Here is a 20,916-nt window from a genome sequence, read left to right on the forward strand (position 1 = left end):
GTCGTCGGAGTCGGAGTCGGCGGACGGCGGGGGCGCGGACGAGGGCGGCTGGGGCGCGGGCGGGGGCGCGTGCAGGGGCGGGGGCGCGTGCGGGGGCGGGGGCGCGTGCGGGGGCGGGGGCGCGTGCAGGGGCGCGGGCAGCGCGTGGGCGGAGCACGAGGCGCGCGGCAGCAGCAGCACGTCCACGGCGGCGCACGACGCCGACAGCCGCGCCACGCGCCACACGCCCGCGCCCCCGCCCGCGCCCCCGCCGCCGCCCGCCGCGCCCCGCGAGTGGAACTCCAGCGTCTGCGCGGCGCGCCCGGCCCGCGGGCGCCAGCAGGCGGGCGCCAGGCGCGCGTAGCGGCCGTCCTGTACAATGTCACATCACATTACGGGCGCCAGGCGCGCGTAGCGGCCGTCCTGTACAATGTCACATCACATTACGGGCGCCAGGCGCGCGTAGCGGCCGTCCTGTACAATGTCACATCACATTACGGGCGCCAGGCGCGCGTAGCGGCCGTCCTGTACAATGTCACATCACATTACGGGCGCCAGGCGCGCGTAGCGGCCGTCCTGTACAATGTCACATCACATTACGGGCGCCAGGCGCGCGTAGCGGCCGTCCTGTACAATGTCACATCACATTACGGGCGCCAGGCGCGCGTAGCGGCCGTCCTGTACAATGTCACATCACATTACGGGCGCCAGGCGCGCGTAGCGGCCGTCCTGTACAATGTCACATCACATTCGTTGCCACGCATGTGCTGCTACCGAATACATATCTCAAATTCGTTCGATTAACTTTATCGACGTCAAAGTCAAAGTATTTATTTCAAATAATCCCTGAATTAAGCACTTTTGAAACGTCAAATTGATTTATCCGTCAGTCTGTCGGTCAGTGAAGCTTGGTGCTCGTTCCAAAGTCTAGCTTCGAATGGATATTGGCTACTCTTTAAAAAAAATTAAGATTATACAGTGACTTGTGACTTTGAATTCAGTGCATTCCTCTTCGGAGGTGATAATACAACTAATTTCCTACAAAATTAGCCCAGAGACCTCATGCGGTCTCTGGTCCGAAAGTGGCTGGTTTCTTAGATATTCAAAATATTCGGTTTTTGTAAAAATATCCCGAATTGACTCCAAAATTATCAAAAAATAAAAAATGCTGGTTTGATTTAAGTCGTTTTAGCATTTATTGGTTGCCAATTGCCAATACATCAGTAATCATTTATGAATAATAATAAGCCCCCCACGCGCCAAACGTCGCGGAATGTCCCCCCGCAGCCTCGCGGTGGCTCGCTGACCGCCTGCCCCTCAGCCCGCGGGCCCTCGCCCCTCCGCGCCGAGCGATTTTAAATTACACCCTAGGGGTAGGACAGACAAGACGAAGACGTGGAGTCGGTTTTGTAGCAATTCGGTTCAGTCACTAATATTTGTTGCACATCTTCATCTGTATCATCCGCAAACTGCACCATTTTTGGTTCTGTATATTCGAAATATGAGTGGCAAAAACTAAGAAGAGGAAAGGACCAAATATCGAACCTTCAGGAACGCCCATTTTTATCTCAGACCCTTGTGAATTAACCATTTATGTAAACTTTTAGCTAAAGTTGTGGTCTATATGTGGGGGCTTGTTATTAGCAATAAGTTAAACCTATAGTTAGTATCTAAATAATGTTATTAGTCTGTAAGCCTTCCTTAAAATAAATAAATAAAATAAATAAATAAATAAAAATAAATAAATAAATAATCATCCTCTAAATATGATGTCTCTATCTCGATGGACTGAGCGTATTGGCCGCAGTCAACGTCGTCAGTGTCAGTCAGTAACGTCGAAGATTAATATGACAGTCGTAGCGTTCGTCGATGTGATATGCAGTGTGTTGGCGTACCTGGTCCGACGCTTGGCGACGCACGCAGAGCGGGCGCCAGTTGGCGTAGGCGGGGTCCGGGTCGTAGGGCGGCGCGGGCGGGGGCGCGGGGGCGGGGCCGGGTCCGCGGCGCGGCGGGCCCGGCGCGCGGCATCAGGCGGCGCGCTCCACCACGCACACGCCGGCGTAGGAGCGCGCCACGGACATGGGCGCGGCCAGCGCGGCCCAGCAGTCCGCGGCCGGGTCGAACACCTCGACGGAGCTGAGGTTGGCGGCGCCGTCGTCGCCGCCCACGACGTAGAGGCGGCCGAGGTGCGCGGCCACGGCGGCGTTGCGGCGCGCCGTGTGCATGGGCGGCGCCGGCGCCCAGCCCGCGCCGGCCCAGCGCTCCACGGAGCGGCGCACGGCGGGCCCGTCGTGGCCGCCCACGGCGTACAGCGCGCCGTCCACGACGCCGACGCCGGCGCCGGAGCGGCGCGCGCCCATGTCGTCCACGGGCTCCCACTTGTCGGCGGCGGGGTCGTACCGCTCCACGGACTGCAGGCACTGGCGGGACGCGCCGTCGTACCCGCCCACGGCGTACAGCTTGCCGCCCAGCACGCCCACGCCCACGGACGAGCGCCGCGTGGACATGGACGCGATGGGCCGCCACACGCCCTCCCTGGTGTCCAGCGCCTCGGCCGAGCTGAGCCCCGTGGCGCCGTCGAACCTGCGGACGCCGTAGTCACTGCAGGGAACCGCTCGTCTCCGCTTCGGTCTCATCTTTTTATTAAACGGACCGCGTCGCCGGATCGGCCCGAACGGGCCACGGACGACGTACTCTTAGTTTCCGATCCTTTTAGTTTTACGGATATCGACGCTTCAAATATTACGCAAATCTATTTTCATAAGCGATGACTCAATAGGAGAGTCTAAATACTTTTCGAGAACACAGTTAGACTGCGGAGTACAGACGAGGAGTCACCGACCCGCCCACGGCGTAGATGACGTGTCCGATGACGGCCACGCCCAGCGTGGAGCGGCGCGCCAGCAGCGCGGGCCCGGGCGCCCAGCAGTCCGCCGCCACGTCGTACACGTCCACGCTGCGCACGCGCAACGTGCCGTTGAAGCCGCCCACGGCGTACACGCGCGCGCCCAGCACGGCCAGCCCCGCCCGGCAGCGCCGCGCCGGCAGCTCGGCCGCCGGCCGCCAGCGCGCGCGCTCCAGCTGGAACGCCTCCACGTCGCGGATGGCCTTGGGCGCCTGCCCCCCCACCACCAGCAGCTCGCGGGGCGCGCGGGGCGGGCGCCGCGGCCGGGCCCGCGCGCACGCCGCCGCGCACGCCGCGCGCCGCTCGGGCCGCATGAGGTGGAAGGACAGCGCCTCGATGACCAGGTCCTTGACGCGCACGTCGGCGCCGGCCAGCGGCTCGGCCGCGGCGCGCGCCAGCAGCTCGTCGCGCGGCAGCAGCGGCAGGCGCACGTGCTCCAGCAGCGCGGCCAGGCGCGGCGCGCGGGCGGCGGGGGCGTGCTGCACCCAGCGCACGGCGGCGTCCAGCACCACCTCCTCGCCGGGCACGGCCACGCGGTCGCTGGCCAGCAGCGCCGCCAGCGTGTCGGGCGCCAGCGCCAGGAACTCGTCGGACTGCAGCACGTCCACGAAGTGGTCCTCGACGTAGCGCGCGGCGGCGTGGCGCAGGTCGCTGCAGGCGTGCAGGTCTGCGAAGGCGCGGATGCCGAGCGCGTTGTCGGGGCAGAGCGCGGCGGCCAGGAAGGCGCAGGCGGCGGCGCGCACCCCGCCCACCTGCAGCAGCGACGCGCCCGCCAGCAAGCTCTGTGCGAGACGCGTTCTGTTTATGCCTGCGGTCGCTAGCGCTTTCTGTCGCTCCTCTTTTGATTAAATAATATTGGAAAAACTATCTGATTCTACAAAATATAGCATTTTCCTTAAGTTGGATTAATGCCTCCCATTTCATTTCACCATCACACTACCAGAGTAACGGCACCGACACCCATATACGGTAAGTATCACACCCACTCACATGGTTCGACTCTCTCCAGCACTTATACGAGTTCTCAACTGAGCGCGACATACTGATACTGACCGAGAAAATGGCACCTGTACCGCATACACATCCCACTCAGACCGAAGCAACAATTTGTGGGCCACGCAAAAAGTTGCTTCGTACGGGAACCGAACCCGCTACACGTTCCGCGATAGCGGGTTGCACAGCCACCGCACCAACCGTACAGTCGAAATCAAACAATTAGATACTTCATATGACTAGATAGAATAAGGCCATTAACAGATGGACAGTAACCTGCACGTTGTCCTCGGTGACGACGAGCGAGTCCGGGCAGTAAATGTACTCGATGATAGCCTCCAGCGCCTGCGGCTCCACGTTCTGGAAATGTATTTCAAACTAAGTTATCCACGAATAGTAGTAACCGGCTACTAGCGTACTGCTAGTGACTTGAGAGATACAGATGAGACCCATTAGGACTGATGCCCGATACGGAGCCGCGGAAAACTTAATGGTTTACTGGTAAGTAAGGAACGGGGTGGTTTTTAGTTTGACACTCCGTTTCGCCTCACGAGGCGGGAGAAGTTACAGAATGATATCCAACCAAGTCTAAAAAGCCAAAATTTAAAAGTAAGAAACCCCATACGATTTGCTTTACAACTTCAGAACTGCCATAGTGTTCAGTTATACAGACTATTCTTTTTTACCCGACTGCGCCAGAAGGAGGTTTATTACCCGACTGCGCCAGAAGGAGGTTTATGTTTTTCGAGAGTATGTATGTATGTATGTATGTATAATTGTTTGGCACGCTCTGCAGCCTAAACGGCTTTATGGATTTTGACTTGAGAGGTGTCGTTAGATTCGTATTTACTGTGAGAGTGACACTGGATATATCAAAATGTTTAAATAAACAAAATGGCGGATTTATGGCGCCAAATTTGATTATGTATTCCTAACTCTCTAGCCTGGACGACTCGATGGACTTCAGCTTGATATATATATCGTTTGATTCGTATTTGCTGTGAGAGTGACACTAGTTATATCAAAATATAATAAATCTGTAGAAAAGTCATTTTTGTACATTGAAGAAATTAAAAAAAAAAAATAGCCAGCGTGTGAAAAGATAAGTAACAGAACCCATTTCCATAATTTTTTCAATTTTTGTCTGTTTAATGTTTGTTTGTGCGCACATCACGTAAAATCTACGAATTCAATGCTGAAAATGTTTATATACAAAAATTATACGTAACTTGAGGTATAACTTAGTTTTTGTTTCATCGAAATCGGTTTACTCTATCAAAAGATATGATTAATTTTGTGAGTTCAAGAAGAAAAATATTACGCTACGCAATTCAGTATAGTACTTGCAACGACATCTTGAGTCTAAATATAGAACTAATGTTGATAGTTGGAATCCAAATTCAATAGATGGCGTTGTGCAAATGACGTAAATTTCTGAATCGCGGTGTTAAGATTTTCCGCACGAGAATCACCTCGACCGTGTTTACTAGACAAATTGGTTTCGTTAGGCGTCTTAAAAGTTCATGAGTGTGTCGTTAAAGTGCTTTGGTTGCTTGGAAAATTATTTTGGTTTCATTTGGTACGAAGTAAATGTTGAATTTTATTTAGTTCGTAGTTGGTATCCAGTAGTGCCAATCGTTTTACAGTAAGTTAGTGTTGTCAATTCGTTGAATCACAACCACCAATAGACAACAGCTTTTTTCAAAGTTTGAAAGCTTTGATTTGCTCCGTCATCATACATTACAGTTCGACCTTCACTTAATTTACATGGCTTTGAAAATATCTACTTACATTTTTGAGTTATTTTTTGAAAAGAAGCAAAGGGGTGCTCTAACCTGAATGGTAACGGAGGGCTGCGTGCTCTCGTCGAACTGCGTAAACATGGCGTGGAAGTACGGCGACGCCGCCGCCAGCACCGCGCGGTGCGCCGGCAAGCCGGGGCTGTCCGCGCCCCCTGCGCCCCCCGCGCCCTCCGCGCCTTCTGGGCCTCCCGCGCCCCCATCGCAATCAGCGCGCGCGTGCAGAGTGACGTCGCAAAGCACGGCGGCGCGCCGCAGCCGCGCGAGCGCGCCCATGACGCGCGCGCAGTGCGCCGCGCCCCCGCCGCCGGCGCCCGCGCCCGCCGCACGCTGCGAGCACTCGTCCAGCGACGACTGCGACGCGCAGCGCACCATCATACTGCAACACGCACACACCATCATACTGCAACACGCACACACCATCATACTGCAACACGCACACACCATCACACTGCAACACGCACACACCATCATACTGCAACACGCACACACCATCATACTGCAACACGCACACACCATCATACTGCAACACGCACACACCATCATACTGCAACACGCACACACCATCATACTGCAACACGCACACACCATCATACTGCAACACGCACACACCATCATACTGCAACACGCACACACCATCATACTGCAACACGCACACACCATCATACTGCAACACGCACACACCATCATACTGCAACACGCACACACCATCATACTGCAACACGCACACACCATCATACTGCAACACGCACACACCATCATACTGCAACACGCACACACCATCATACTGCAACACGCACACACCATCATACTGCAACACGCACACACCATCATACTGCAACACGCACACACCATCACACTGCAACACGCACACACCATCATACTGCAACACGCACACACCATCATACTGCAACACGCACACACCATCATACTGCAACACGCACACACCATCATACTGCAACACGCACACACCATCACACTGCAACACGCACACACCATCACACTGCAACACGCACACACCATCATACTGCAACACGCACACACCATCACACTGCAACACGCACACACCATCATACTGCAACACGCACACACCATCATACTGCAACACGCACACACCATCATACTGCAACACGCACACACCATCATACTGCAACACGCACACACCATCATACTGCAACACGCACACACCATCAGTCCATCATACTGCAACACGCAGCGCAGTGCGTGACAGTCATTTGCCTTTTGTTGTTGCAAATCTGTATCTCTAGAGTCTAAAATCTAAAATAAAGTTAACTGCACTAGTTTGGAAAAGGATGTAATTTTTTGACAAGCCAAATATTGTGAATAATTTTGACCAAAACCGTAGCCAGATGGGCCAGCAGCCTACAGCATGATATGATTTAGTATAGCAGGGTAGGCGAAAAAAAATTTCTGTCTGCTATTACAATTGTGTCAGAATGTTCGATCATTGAGCAAGAGGGAAGGAGCTATACAACCTACATAGTTCCGTCCCTATAGCATCCCGTAGCAGACTAAGGCCCCTGGTGTTGGGCATCATAAATGACTAATATGCTGGCTAAAATGGCGTAGCCCGAGTACGACGGCTTGAGAATAATGTGCATAGTGGTATACCATTTTATAATCCTTATTAAATACATCAACTTTGGTCAAATTTGGCACTACATAATTTATTCAGTACAGTCACTTAAAGTAAGGTGAAAATTTTATTCAGAGTATTTGGTTCGTCTAAAACTGACAATGTTTTCCAATCTAAAGCAGTTGGATAAAAATTTATGATTCATGAAGCACTATTCAGGATAATTTAAGGAAGACTACAGATAAAAAAATAAATATTTGTAACAACATTTAATAACCCTTCCTTGGCAGTCGGGTAAAAAGACTACCACAGGGTGTACTTTTTCGTGGATAACACATAAGTCACTGTAATTTAAAAACTGTAGGACCTAGATTTTTTTTTTAATATTTTTCTGATAACATTTGGGAACCTTGCCTATCATCTGGTGCCTATTGGACATTGATTTCAGGAACACCATGTATAGTTACATTTTATTCTCCTTTACTATAAGTGTAGATATATAATATACATATACACTATATATGCCTTTTTGCATCATGAATATTTTAGTTGTTTTTTTTTTCATATTAATTATTTATGTTAATTGTTTTTTTATCGGGTCAAATAAACTGTTTTCCTTTCTTCTTTCTTTCTTCATAATATAGGTAGTAGTATACATATATCCTCAAAACTTCATATTCACTTGGCAACATGGTGAAAATCAGCGAGGAGCTATTGTTAAACATCATCTATGGCTTGTTTCATAACAAAACATGAGCTCGCTCACAGCATTTCAGATAATATTGTTGCTGGAGGGACAACTGTTGTGCATTACATTTCACTAAAGAACATTTGATGCTCAATACCATGGAACATGGAAATATGTAGTAAAATTTAAATAAAATGTAAAGTGGTCATAGCGGTTTTCTGATATCTTAGAGTAAGTGAATATTATAAACAATATACACAAGTACTGTAAAAGTAGCCACACAATGACACCAGCCACCCTTGTTTACAGACTATGACAGTGTAACAACATGAACCTGTAGCGCCCTCTGTCTCCGTCGCCCTCAGCTGCACTGTTGTCCACCCCCAACCTGAAAACATTCACCATAAACATGTTTATATTTAACTTGTTAACAATTCTCTGATTGTACCCTGAAATAACCAGCACAACTTGTACACCACGTGGTAACACTCGAATGATTGGTGCGGACCAGGGTTGGGTGGCCTGTGTATATGAAATGGTAAGTATGTTTGTAAATGCACCTATGACGCAGGAGAAAATCCTAATGGATCAAAAAGCAGGATAATTTTTAACCAGCATACAGTTGAAATTGGAAACATTAAGAAGTTGTGCCCAGACTAAACACGAAACAAACTACATTAAAATAAATTCTAATTATAATTTAAATATATGGTTTTCTTTGAGTTTTTCACATTTTTATCCATGATAACAAAAAACATAACTAAGTATAGAATTCTGCGCCATAGGAGGCTTATAGAAGATTCCTCTAACTGAATAGTTTATCTTCCAAGTTGCAATGTTTGACATGGATGCATCACAGAATCTTAACATAACAATAATCTACTAGTCAGCAACATTACTTCAAGATACTCACATGGCGTGCTCGTGCTCGGGGTCTGCCTGTGCCTCCATGCTGTTGGTCTGCTGAGGATATTCAGGCGCTACGCTACTAGAACTGCCCTCATCTATGGTAAACAGAAACTAGCCTACAATGACACAATCAACACTATAGCCAGTTGAACTGTAATTCACACATTCATTATACATTAAAAAATATATTGTATGTTAATCTTCTACACTAAAATTGCAAAAAGCAGTAATATTTTATTGACAAATTTAAAATTAGTAAACACTTGTCAAGAACAAGGCAAAGGCACAGATAACTATATACCACAGAGTCCACAGATAACGATAAGTCAGTGCAAATAAATGTTCTAGTAGTCAAACTTTGACAGTAAACTTGCAGGCATCTTTCGTCTTAAAAAAAACCGTTTGTATGTGATACAATTAAGTAATTTAATTTATATTGTGTAGTGAATAATTTTGAATTCTGTTTTATTGTTTAAAAAACATGCGGTGTTGCGTAATTGAGTGTAAAAATGATAGTGAAACGAAAATACAGGAATTGAACGATTTGAACGAAAAACGAAGTTTCGTCCGAAGCTTCGCAGATTTCATACTACTGTGGTGTCTCACATTTTATGATTCGTGGGACCCATCTATGATTTGTCTATGGCAGAGTCTATAGTTCGATTGTTTGACATTAAACTTTTACACTATTTTTTGGAAGTTCACATCGAGATTAACTTGGTAATTTTTTTGTTAGTTTTTATTCCTTTTTTTTGTATTTTTAAGTTGTAAATACTGTCTTAGTTAATATATTGAAATTTTTCTCTTATGAAATTGTATAAATAAAATAGGATAATTATGTATTAAAGTATTAAGTGTATTAGCATTAGTAAATTATTCATATTGATGTTATCCATGTTTCTGAAATACAATAAATAGCAAAAATAGCTAAACTTGGCAATACATGTCAAACTACAATTTCATTTATTACGAACTTTCGTTACCTAACTAAAAAGGAATGAAATGAGCAAAAAATAGTTTGAAATTGTGTTGGGATCTTATACTTTAGCTTTTGGTTATAAAGTTGAAATTGGTGTAGGTACGTTGATTATGAGATATTATAGGATTTGACAGTCGCCCAGCGAGTTCAATGTTTTTGCTCTTTCTTTCCAAAATGCAGGTGAATTTTCTGCTTAAAATAATACTGAAGACTAAACATACCCTAATCTAAAGAATTGCGTGGGGGATGAGAGTCTACGGCACTGAAATAAAATTTACGTGAACTCTCCTGGCGAGTCGGTGGCACTGAATGTGTTAAATTTTCGGAACCCTCCTCAAATTGCATAGCGATACCTTTGGGTAGAAAGGACGTATAAACCAAAATCCGACTTTTTTTACAAAAAAAAATCATACCTTTTTTGTTTTCGAAGTCATAAAAAAATTATCTATGGGAAAAGTTACAATTTGCGAATGAAAAAGGTTGAATCATCAAAACCTATCTATCCTCGTTAGTTTTAAAGTTAGCTTGGATTTACATCTAAGAAAACATCAATTGTTGGTTAATACACCCCATGAATAACGCACTTAAAAAATATGTACTTATAGGTCGTATATTAATTTTTGGTAAGCATTCACTGGCGTTAAATCCCATACACGAAGTTTTTATCGTATTAAAAACCATTTATAATCATAGATTAATTGTCTCTGTACCATACATGGCTCATGAGGGTGCTGGAGTTGTATAAAATAGATGCAACTCTACGCGCCTACTTGCAGTCATGTATGAGGCAATGGAGTATTGTGCTTTGCTATCCGGGATGTAAACAAATCCAAGGGAGTGAGGCACCTGTAAGGAGTAGAGCGCTCTCCACAAATGATACTTACAAGCACCTGGGTAGGTATGTCAGAAGAATTAGGCATCAATGGATCGGACATGAAGCAATCATTACGGGAACGCTTCTTTGGCCGCCTGAATAAAGTGCTGAAAAGTTCATTATCAGGCGGAAACAAGGTGTGAGCCTATAACGGTTGGGTCATGCCGGTTCTGATGTATTCTTTTGATATACTCAAGTGGACTCAAACTGAACTTGATCCTCTTATATTAATTAGAGATCACACAAACAAGGTTACTTGTACTTGCTTTAAAACGAAAGGACAACAAATTCACTCATTCTGAACTAGAATATTAAATAGTGCCTTTCTAGGGCACATTTATCTGGGCTCGCTGTCATTGCAGCGGTAAGTCCCCTGTTTGAGAAGTGGCTAGAGAGGCGCCACGGCGTCCTCACCTACCGCCTGACACAGGTGCTTACCGGACATGGGAGTTTGGGTAGGTTCTTGTTTCTGATTGGGCCGGAGGAAACGCCCGGGTGTCATCACGGTGCGAGACTTGGACTTGTTTACAGGATGTTTTTGATGGTAGGTACAGTATATACATATATTGATTAGATAAGTGAGTTGATTAAACATGAACTGACACGAGAAACATGAAGCGGTCTCGCGAATGGAGCGCGAGCGCCTCGCACAGCTGGCAGGCGGGCGAGGCCGGGCCGGCGGCGGGCGCGGGGTGGCGCGGGGCGCGAGCGGCCGGCGGCGGGCTGGCGCGCGGCTCCGGGCGGTGTCTGCGAGCGGCGAGCTGCCCCCCGCCGCGGGCCGCGCCGGCTCAGTATCGCGAGCGAGCCCGCCGCCGCCGCCGCACCGATTGTGTCGGGCCCGCCGACCCTGCTAGCGACATGGAGCACTTCATCGAGACCGTTCGCAAGTACCCGTGCCTGTGGAACACTACAGCAATCGAGTACCGTGACCAAGAGCTAAAGGATGCGGCTTGGGCCGAGGTGATGAAGGAGACGGACTTGGCGTCAGGTGAGAAGCTGAGCGATTCGCTCCATGCAACTGTGGGGCACAGATCATACAAGGAAGTGGACGCGCATTGCGTCGTGACGTCATCTCACACCGTATACCTGAAGCACACACACACACACACACACACACACACACACACACACACACACACACACACACACACACACACACACACACACACACACACACACACACACACACACACACACACGCACGCACACACGTACACACTCTTCTTTCTTATCCTACCTACCCCTAATTTTATTGTAGGTACCTTGTTATTGTAAGTGCCTTCAAAGTTCTAATTAGCAGGTAGTAGCTCGGCAGTCGCACTGCTGCACGCGGCACTTTGCAACAAATGAGTCGCCATATTATTGGATAATGAATAGGTACTGAAGAATACCTAGAAGAGTGGCCACTGTTGGCCGGCACTAGGCTGAGTACGTGATTTAAAATAACGGCGTATAAACGATTTTATCGATCGAAAGCGAAATAGGAACATTTTCAGTAAGTACCGGTTTATACCGCAAGCTGTGGCCGCGCCACGCCGCGCTCAGTGAGCAGCGACGCCGACGCGACGCCGCCACGGCGCGGCGGCGACCAGTACGAATTGTTTTCGGATGCCGCCGACGGCCGAATGTAATTCTGTGCCGCGTTTGTGGTCAGAGGGTTGTTCGAAGAGTATAAAGTTAGAGGGGAGAAGGGGGGTTGTTGTCTTGGGAAATAGGAACAAAATTGTTGGCCAGTTTTCGTTACCTCAGTCATTCTATAAAGTTATTCAACATTTTTTTAATCCTTAATACAGACCAAGTCAAATCTTACCAATTTAAGATCTCACATTTGAAATAACAGCAATTGTTATAGGTATCCAATAAAACTTTTTGGATTTTGTACAGAACTTGACTGTCATCTATTCTTCTCATTTTAAGTTTATTTAGATCTCCATTCTTTTTGCGGCGAAGCTAGGGTTGCCACATCGATTGTTCCTGTTATCGGAATCAATAACCGATTTTTCGTGATTTTGGGGAATGGTCGGGAGAAATATTTTAAACAATTTTTGTGGAAATTCAAACGAATTATTAATTCCGCGTTTATTAAATCCATGCTCATTCGGTTTCTTTCTTTTAAATATAAACTATATTAAGTGTAAGAATACTAAAAACGCGTTCGCAGTAAGCGTACTGGAATTGAAAATATAAGACATTAAATTTTGGTTAAATTTTTAACTTCGTGTTAATCGTTTCGTTTGACGAAAATGTGAACTTAAATAATTATCGAACTTGTTTTTCGGGAGATTATTTGCTTTGTCGGGACTCGGGAGGACCTACAAAAATTCGGGAGAATCCCGCCAATTCCCGACCGTCTGGCAACCCTAGGCGAAGCCCACAACCTAGCTTTGTATTGAACTAGGTTTATCTTTTGTACGTTTATGTTTTTGGTGAGATATCGTTATTTTTTTGTAAAGAACTTTACCTTTACTTTTCTATTTCTGTAATGTAGCAAAATATAATACATATAACTATATATGTATATGTCGCAGGGGTGTGATAAAAACAAGGATTTGGTCAAATCTTTAAGGGATTTGATCAAACCACGGAGGATGTCAAAATAACACATGATTTTATATTTCCCTAAACAAAATCTGGTGATTGGATAAATCCCTCTAAAGAAATCTAGTGATTTGAACAAATCCCAAAATTGGTTCATTAACTGAAAAAAAGGGAAATGAATAAATTAACTTTTCTGTGGTATTTTAAAAGTTTATTTTTCCAAACAAGCATGCAACATGCAAGCTGGCATGCAACATGCAGCAGGCATGGTTTCTGTCACGGCTCCGGTGCTGCAGGGCTCCGCAGCTTCGGCTCGTGGCCGGCGGACGGCGGCCAACCTCAGCCACGGCGGCTCGCTCTAGGCCGCCTGCTCCTCAGCCCGCGGGCCGCCTCGCCCTTCCGCGCCAAGCGATTTTAAATTACACCCTGGGGGTAGGACAGGGGTTTTGCAGCGATTCAGTTCTGTCACTTCACTAGCATTATCATTTCACTGAATCAATTTAGGGATGTGTTCCAATCACCAAATTTTTTAGGGAAATGATAAAATCGTGTTGTTATTTTGACATCCTCCGTGGTTTGATCTAATCCCTTAGAGATTTGGCCAAATCCCTGTTTTTATCATATCGCTGCGACATATATCTATAAAGATCATTTCAAAATCTGCTAATAAAGAGCGCAACGGACATTAATAAAAGTAATGTACTTCAAAAAAAGGACCTGTCCCACTTATGAGCTATACCAAATTTGCAATTTATTATCAGTTCGTAAATTATATATCATACACTTAATACTAAAAAAACATAAAACTATACCATTATCTTCCGATATATCAGCCAGAAGAAGAAAAAAAACAACGTTGCCTGTATCCCTTTTGTAAAAACAGAATTCGCTAAAATTCAGTACGACAAACGCCCATCTAACTTATACAACAAAATAAATAAACAAATAGACATACATACCAAACCTTTTAAAGAATGTAAATCTTTACTGATAAAATGGATTAACAAGTTAAGCTATGATGAAGTGGAAAATCTTTTGTTGAATGTAATGTGAACACACACACACACACACACACACACACACACACACACACACACACACACACACACACACACACACACACACACACACACACACACACACACACACACACACACACACACACACACACACACACACACACATACATACATACAGTGAGTAATTGACAGTTGATGGTTACGCATTGTTTTTTCGTTTGTTATTGTGGAAAAAATGTCATCTCAACGTCGCAAAGCATTTACAATTGAGGAGAAAGGTGCAATAATCTGCAGATTAGAAAATGGAGAATCTAACTCATGTCTCGCGAAGGAATTTGGCGTTGGTCATTCGACAATTTCAATATTAAAATTAACTAGTTTTAAGTTATTAATTAATTATATTAAAACTGTAAGATATAAAAGAGCGGCGCCTCCTGGCACAGGCATATATATGCTTAAAAGGAGACGCCACCCACTGTATAACACTGTAAAATCGTGTAATAACGAAATAAAGCATTTTTGATTTTGATTTGAACGGTTTCAATGCTACAATAAAAAAAATATGGGACCCCGCCTAAGTTTTTTTTTCTTTTTTTAACTTCAAGATTTTTTCCTACGCTTTCACATAATTACCGAGCTAAAAGTACATTGTAACAATTAGCCTGTGAATCAACACGCAAGAAACATTCACTATATACATTATCTGAAACCCAAAAAGCAAATACACTCCCTGTTGGATCTTAGGCGAGCTATGTAAGGACGACCAATGTCATTTCATCTTTCTAGGTTATCTAGAAGTATATTAGGTTTAGGTACTATAAGTTAGTCAGTCAGTGGAATACCTATTTACGAATTTTGGACCTTGATGTCTTCATATCGTTTCAGCTAGCTACATGAACTAGTTCGGTGTAATAGTAGAATGAGGTGTTACTGTTTCTAAGCCGTTTGTGTAAATTATTTCTATTTTCCATGTACTTACAGAATGTATACTTGTACAATTTTATTATAAGGTACAGCCCCCATCATGGCACAGTTCCTAAGATAATTTGGACTTTAAATACAATTTAGACAATTGTGTGTATAGGAAACTTTTTAAACTGCAGGTTTATGCTGTTAGCGCATAATAAAAGCGATAAATAATGAAAAACAGTTGCACTTTTGCATAGAAAGAAAAAGCATTTATTTGACAGAAGACACGCAAAAGATTATTTATACAAAAACACACACACACAAATATATTTATATGATACAAAATAAACTTAAAAGAGTAAATACAAGAACAAAGAAACAGCGAAATACAAGAGAACAGTGAAAATAAAAAAAAATTAGAAGTTAAATATTAGCACTGCCTCGTTGTTGGTCGAGTGGTCGCAAGTGCGACTGCGCGACAAGGGGTCTCGGGTTCGATTCCCGGGTCGGGCAAAGTATTACTGGGCTTTTTTCGGATTTTCAAAAATTTCTCAGTAGTAGCACGGAGTCTGGAAATGTGCCCGGTATACGGCAATAGGCTCACCACTTATTACATGGGACTTACAACATAAATTGTGAAAAGTGTGTGTACATTGTTGTGGCATTACATGCCATAATGTGCACCTCTGCCTACCCCTTCGGGGATTTAAAGGCGTGAAGATATGTATGTTAAATATTAGCAAAACAATTGCGGCTACGACAGAAGGGCACCCATCCTAGCATTGTATAACGTATGCTCCCGACCGTGGTGGGTGGCACCCTACTATAGTACTCTTATTATAACAAACATAGTACTTCTGTAGCAATTAATAAAAAAACCGGCCAAGTGCGAGTCGGACTCGCCCATTAAGGGTTCCGTAACAGCAAGTAGATGACATAATATAAAAGTTATAAAATAACTTGGTTTTACATAGTGTTTGTATGAACGACAAAGTTATATTTGCGGTTTTTGAAAATGTTTTATTTCTTAAAAACTAAAAACTAATAATGATATCTGGTTCAAATCAATTTTCGTTGTTAGTTTCTATTGAAATCTACAGCATATATTTTTTTTAGTTTTCTCACTCTCTTATTTTAAAAGTTAGAGGGGGGGGGGACACTCATTTTTCCACTTTGGAAGTGTCTAACTTTCAAACGATTGATTTTGACGAAAAATGGTTTTACGAACCTTAATATCTTTTTTAAAGACCTATCCATAGACACCCATCATGGATATGTTAGATGAAAAAAAATTTTTTTTGAATCACTTCCATGTATGGAGTGCCCCCATTTAATTTTTAAATTTATTAATTTATATCCAAAATTCGAATAGCGGTTACCAAAATCATCATCATCAAAACATCAACCTACAAAGTTTCAACTTTGTGCATTTTTATCAATACTTCTATACTTTAATATATTATGCTCGGATTATACACAATTTTCTCCAATTTTTTTTTTTCGGTAAGCTGTAACGAATACAAAGCTAATTATTATTATGTTATCGGCTTGCTCACGTAACTGGTTGACGAGGAGCCCGACGGCCCGACTAGTTTCAAGTCATGCTAGAGGTTCATATTCATGAGCAGCATACCGCGACACACGACGCGGCGATTGTCGTGCTACTTAAGTGAATTAATTTAGTTTGTCTCCCGAAAATTATAATACAATTATAATACATAGCTCTCTTGAGTTTTATCACTTTCGATAGGGCATTTAATTTAAAGAAATGTATTATTAAAAACCAACCAAACTGTATTTTTACATAGTTCTAATGCTAGTTTTAAAGTTGACATTATATTATTTATACGCATCTAGGACTGTGGCAATCTGTCTATCAAATTAACTGCTTCGTGATAATTGTATGAGAAGTGGCTAGTACAATGCAAACATCTCTATTATAATGTTTCCACCAGTTCCATTCATCTTCAGAATATTTTAATTAAGCAAAGGACAGTCCTCGGTCGTCAGTCAGTCTTTTCATGAATATTATTAAAAGCAAATACATAACAACGTGTATATTTTCTTGTGGTTTAAGGTAGGTAGATAGATTATACGAACAAATAATAATTTGTAATAACGTTGCTCGCAGTGAAAGAAGTCAAATTAAAGTGGAAGAAGCTGCGGGACAGCTACCGAGACGCGCTGAAGAGACAGAGCGAGATGCTGGCCAAGGACCCTGCCAACCCCGCCAAGAAGAACTACCCCTGGAAGTACATGGGGCTGATGCAGTTCTTGCAGCCGTACATGAGCAACCGCAAGAAGCCCGCGGGCTCGCCGAGCTACCCCGCGCCGCAGCAGGCCGCCGAGAACGGCCAGTCGTCGTCCGAGTCCGAGTCGGACGCGGAGTCCGCGCCCAAGCGCAAGAACTGCAGCAGCAGCTCGCAGCTGGCCGTCATCGACCGCAAGCTGGACTACCTGTGCAAGGCCGCGGCCGCCAAGCGGAGCTGCCCCGAGGGGGGCGCGGGGGCGCAGGCCGCGCCCGCGCACCCCGACCCGCTCGACATCTTCTTCAACAGCATGTGCCAGTCCACTAAACGCTTCCCCTTCCCGACGCAGATCAAGGTAAATACAGAGCTCTACTCGACGTTCGACGAAAAACAAAGTTTCGTCCGAAACTTCGCAGATTTCATACTACAATTCCATTTATTGTGAACTTTCGTGAACGATAAAGGAATGAAGTGAGCAAAAATCAGCTTGAGATTGTGTTGCGATTTAATATTTTAGCTTTTGGTTAACAGTTTTTGGAACCCTACCAAAATAGTTGTTGTTTGATTTTCTTTTTTAAGTCACAGTTACTTCGTGTAGGCAACACGTAGGGCGCTAAAAATACCTCCTTTAAAGACGATATCAAATTAATATAGGTACCTACAGTTAGCTGAAATAGTTGTAAACACGAACCTATATATTTTAATGGTCCAAGATAGTAACATTGATGGTATTCAAATAAGTAGACGCAGACATAAAACTAATCATATCGCCACAAAAATAAACTTAAGTTTTGTTAATAGGATATATTTTACCTATTTTATATTTATTTATTTTATCATATATAATTAGATAGATGTTTTAAAAAATATATAGTCATAGCACAAAATATTTAGGTAGAAATAAAGATTTCCATCTTTTCTCTCTCTCTATATATATGTCGCAGTAAGATAGAGGAAGCTGTAATATAGTTATATCCCTAGGAATATAATTATACCATCAAAAACGTCCTGTAAAAAAAGTCCATGTATCGCACCTCAGTACTTACTTCACTGTTACAGATACTTCATTCACTGTTTATTATTTACTCACCCGCAAAGGGCATTGCTTGATTTCTCAATCGACATCAGATTGACGCCGAATCTAACTAAATTGGGTAACGAAACCATAGCGCGATCTATCTCGATCCCAACTCCATCTATCGAGCGGCCTGACACCTCGAATAATGATAACAATTTGGTGGCGCCATGGTTCCGTGACAGCCTCGCACACAACATACAAGTTGTGGCCGCACTCTCTCACTATACTGACTAGATAATGACTTGGCAGATAAAGAAGAGCCTGTTCAACGCCGTGATCGAGGCTGAGGAGGCGCTGCTGGCGGAGCAGGCGAGCTACGCCAGCCTGTGGGCGCAGGAGGCGGGCTCGTCCTCCAGCAGCGAGCCCAGCGACGACGAGCGCAAGCCTTCCTGAGCATCGCCGCGCTCCCCCCCCACCTGACACTTCGCGGCGGACTGGAGCAGCATGTCGAGCATGCCACCACTTTATTACGGAACGAGTTATTGGAATAGAATCTGTCTTAATTAATTCTTAATACATTTTAATCCTGACTCGGATCAATTTATGTTAAAATGTTACAATGCGGTTTCAAGTTGTCAGACTTTATTGTGGACAGGGTCGTAGGACTCGTATACAACCTTATTTGTGCACGACTACACGCGCCGAGTGACGCGTACAATAGTCGGTGCGCGTTGAATCCCTGCGATGCCTGCAGCATGTGCCGCCACACGCTCCTCGCGGGAGCTGTGTTCAGACATTGCAGGAGATAAACATTTGTGTTTGTACCTTCCCGCGGCATTGTTTGCCTCCAAGTTGGTTACGTAACAAGCAGTCAAACTTTCGACCCCTATATGTCATAGTACATAAAAGGCCGGCAACGCACCTGTGACTCCTCTGGTGTTGCGGGTGTCCATGGGCGGCGCTGATCGCTTACCATCAGGTGACTAGTTTGCTCGTTTGCCTCCTATTCCATAAAAAAAGTACCTTACAAGTCATTAAAATTTCAGAAACACGTTGTTTTTTTGTTTAATGTCATATACTTTGTTCCTTAAATAAGAAATACTGCAAGTGTCATACAAATTCGTGAATTAGTTTACACCATGGATGCACAGACCGCGGCCCGCCGGTCGAATCCTGGTGGCCCGCCGACAGCAAAAATAAATTGCTACAAGTAAATTTGAGCCAAATATGAAAAAGATTGTAAGCACTATGCAGTGCGACGCCTCAAATTAATAAATTCTTTTGAATTTTAATACATTATTATCAATTCTTCATTAATTACCTATACTTCTGCGGCCCGCAATCCGTTCATAATTTGTCCGAGTGGTGCCCCTAGTCTTAATAAGTCTGTGCATCCCTGGTTTACACGCTTATTTCATTCGGGATAGGAATCCAGAATATACTTTGATACCTTATGCTCTTTTACCAAAAATACTGTACTGTACTTGATACCAAAAAATGTAGTCAATGATCACGTATGATGGCAGCCCCACATGGTAAGCGGCTAGGCGCCTAGGTTATGGCGCGTTTACATTAGGTCGGTCGTAGGTCGGTCACCGAAGGCGGCGGCCGCATTCGGTTTTACAGAAACCGAATTAATACGGCCAAACGAATATCTGTTTATAATAGTTGGTGACCGAATACGGCCTGCAGCCGAATACGGTCTAACCGACTAATGTAAATACGCCATTAGGTTAGCGCGATGAAATCTATAATAGTTTACTTCCCGTATTTTACCCGACTGCCAAGGAAGGGAAGGACCCATTAAATAAACTAGACTAAAATCATTCAATATGGGTCCCGACTGTTGCACTCAATTATGTTTCGCATAAGATTATTATGTTTTGTGTATTGATTATGAAATTATTTAATTTTGTGGTAATAGCATTGCTATCTACGCTTTTAGACTAAGCTTGTTTTTTACTTTTCAGTTTTTATTTAAAGTGTTCTTTATGCAGTCGGGTTTTTTAATTTTTTAAATTAATTTATTTTTATTCAAAAATGAGTGTCTAAACAATAAAGTGAATCGGTCCGAATTTCATGTTTGTAGCATTAGAGTGCCCTCGGCGTTGATGAATCAGCCAATCAATTAGTCATTCCTTTCATGGGACAAGCCCGCAACCTGCTAGACCCGCAGCAACATCAGGCAGGACAAGTTATTTCATAAGTATCAATGGACATCAAGCTAAATACTTTGTTTGTACGCTAATCTCCGGAGCTACTGGCTTGGATAGTCCATTTATCGAAGAAGGCTACCAAAGATATGAAACATGTACGTAGTTTGAGTGGCGTTGTATGCTTGTTTTATTTTGTGTAGCAAATAATAAGACTGTACCATTCATTGTACAATAAATAATTATTTTATTTCTAAAAATAAAAACGACTTTGTTTCACTGCGCCCTACGCAATGTTCTTTGTGAC

The 20,916-nt window shown here is 44.5% G+C and overlaps 2 protein-coding genes across 5 annotated transcripts; one reads left to right on the forward strand and one right to left on the reverse strand.

Annotated features, from left to right (window-relative positions):
- Positions 1-218: 218 nt before the first annotated feature.
- LOC118272045 (kelch-like protein 3) lies at positions 219-9,189 on the reverse strand. 4 transcript variants are annotated; one of them, XM_050693968.1, is made up of 7 exons: positions 8,875-9,189; positions 8,296-8,349; positions 5,713-6,079; positions 4,154-4,237; positions 2,822-3,666; positions 1,875-2,562; positions 219-351 (listed from the first exon to the last, which is right to left on the reverse strand). In XM_050693968.1, exons 1-6 carry the CDS (start codon positions 8,910-8,912, stop codon positions 2,007-2,009), a joined length of 1,944 nt encoding a protein of 647 aa, XP_050549925.1. In that variant the 5' UTR covers positions 8,913-9,189; the 3' UTR covers positions 219-351; positions 1,875-2,006. The 4 variants fall into 4 exon arrangements, with proteins under 4 accessions (XP_050549925.1, XP_050549924.1, XP_035444242.1 ...); XM_050693967.1 differs by having other exon boundaries at positions 239-708; XM_035588349.2 differs by having other exon boundaries at positions 241-708; positions 5,713-6,055; positions 8,875-9,188.
- A 596-nt stretch (positions 9,190-9,785) lies between these two features.
- On the forward strand, positions 9,786-20,875 carry LOC118272046 (uncharacterized). Its single transcript, XM_035588350.2, has 3 exons — positions 9,786-11,711; positions 17,321-17,793; positions 18,766-20,875. The coding sequence occupies exons 1-3, from the start codon at positions 11,336-11,338 to the stop codon at positions 18,907-18,909; spliced, it is 993 nt and encodes a 330-aa protein (XP_035444243.2). The 5' UTR covers positions 9,786-11,335; the 3' UTR covers positions 18,910-20,875.
- The last annotated feature ends 41 nt before the right edge of the window (positions 20,876-20,916 follow it).

The sequence above is a fragment of the Spodoptera frugiperda genome, chromosome 5 (genome assembly GCF_023101765.2).
Source record: "Spodoptera frugiperda isolate SF20-4 chromosome 5, AGI-APGP_CSIRO_Sfru_2.0, whole genome shotgun sequence".
NCBI classification, from domain to species: domain Eukaryota; kingdom Metazoa; phylum Arthropoda; class Insecta; order Lepidoptera; family Noctuidae; genus Spodoptera; species Spodoptera frugiperda.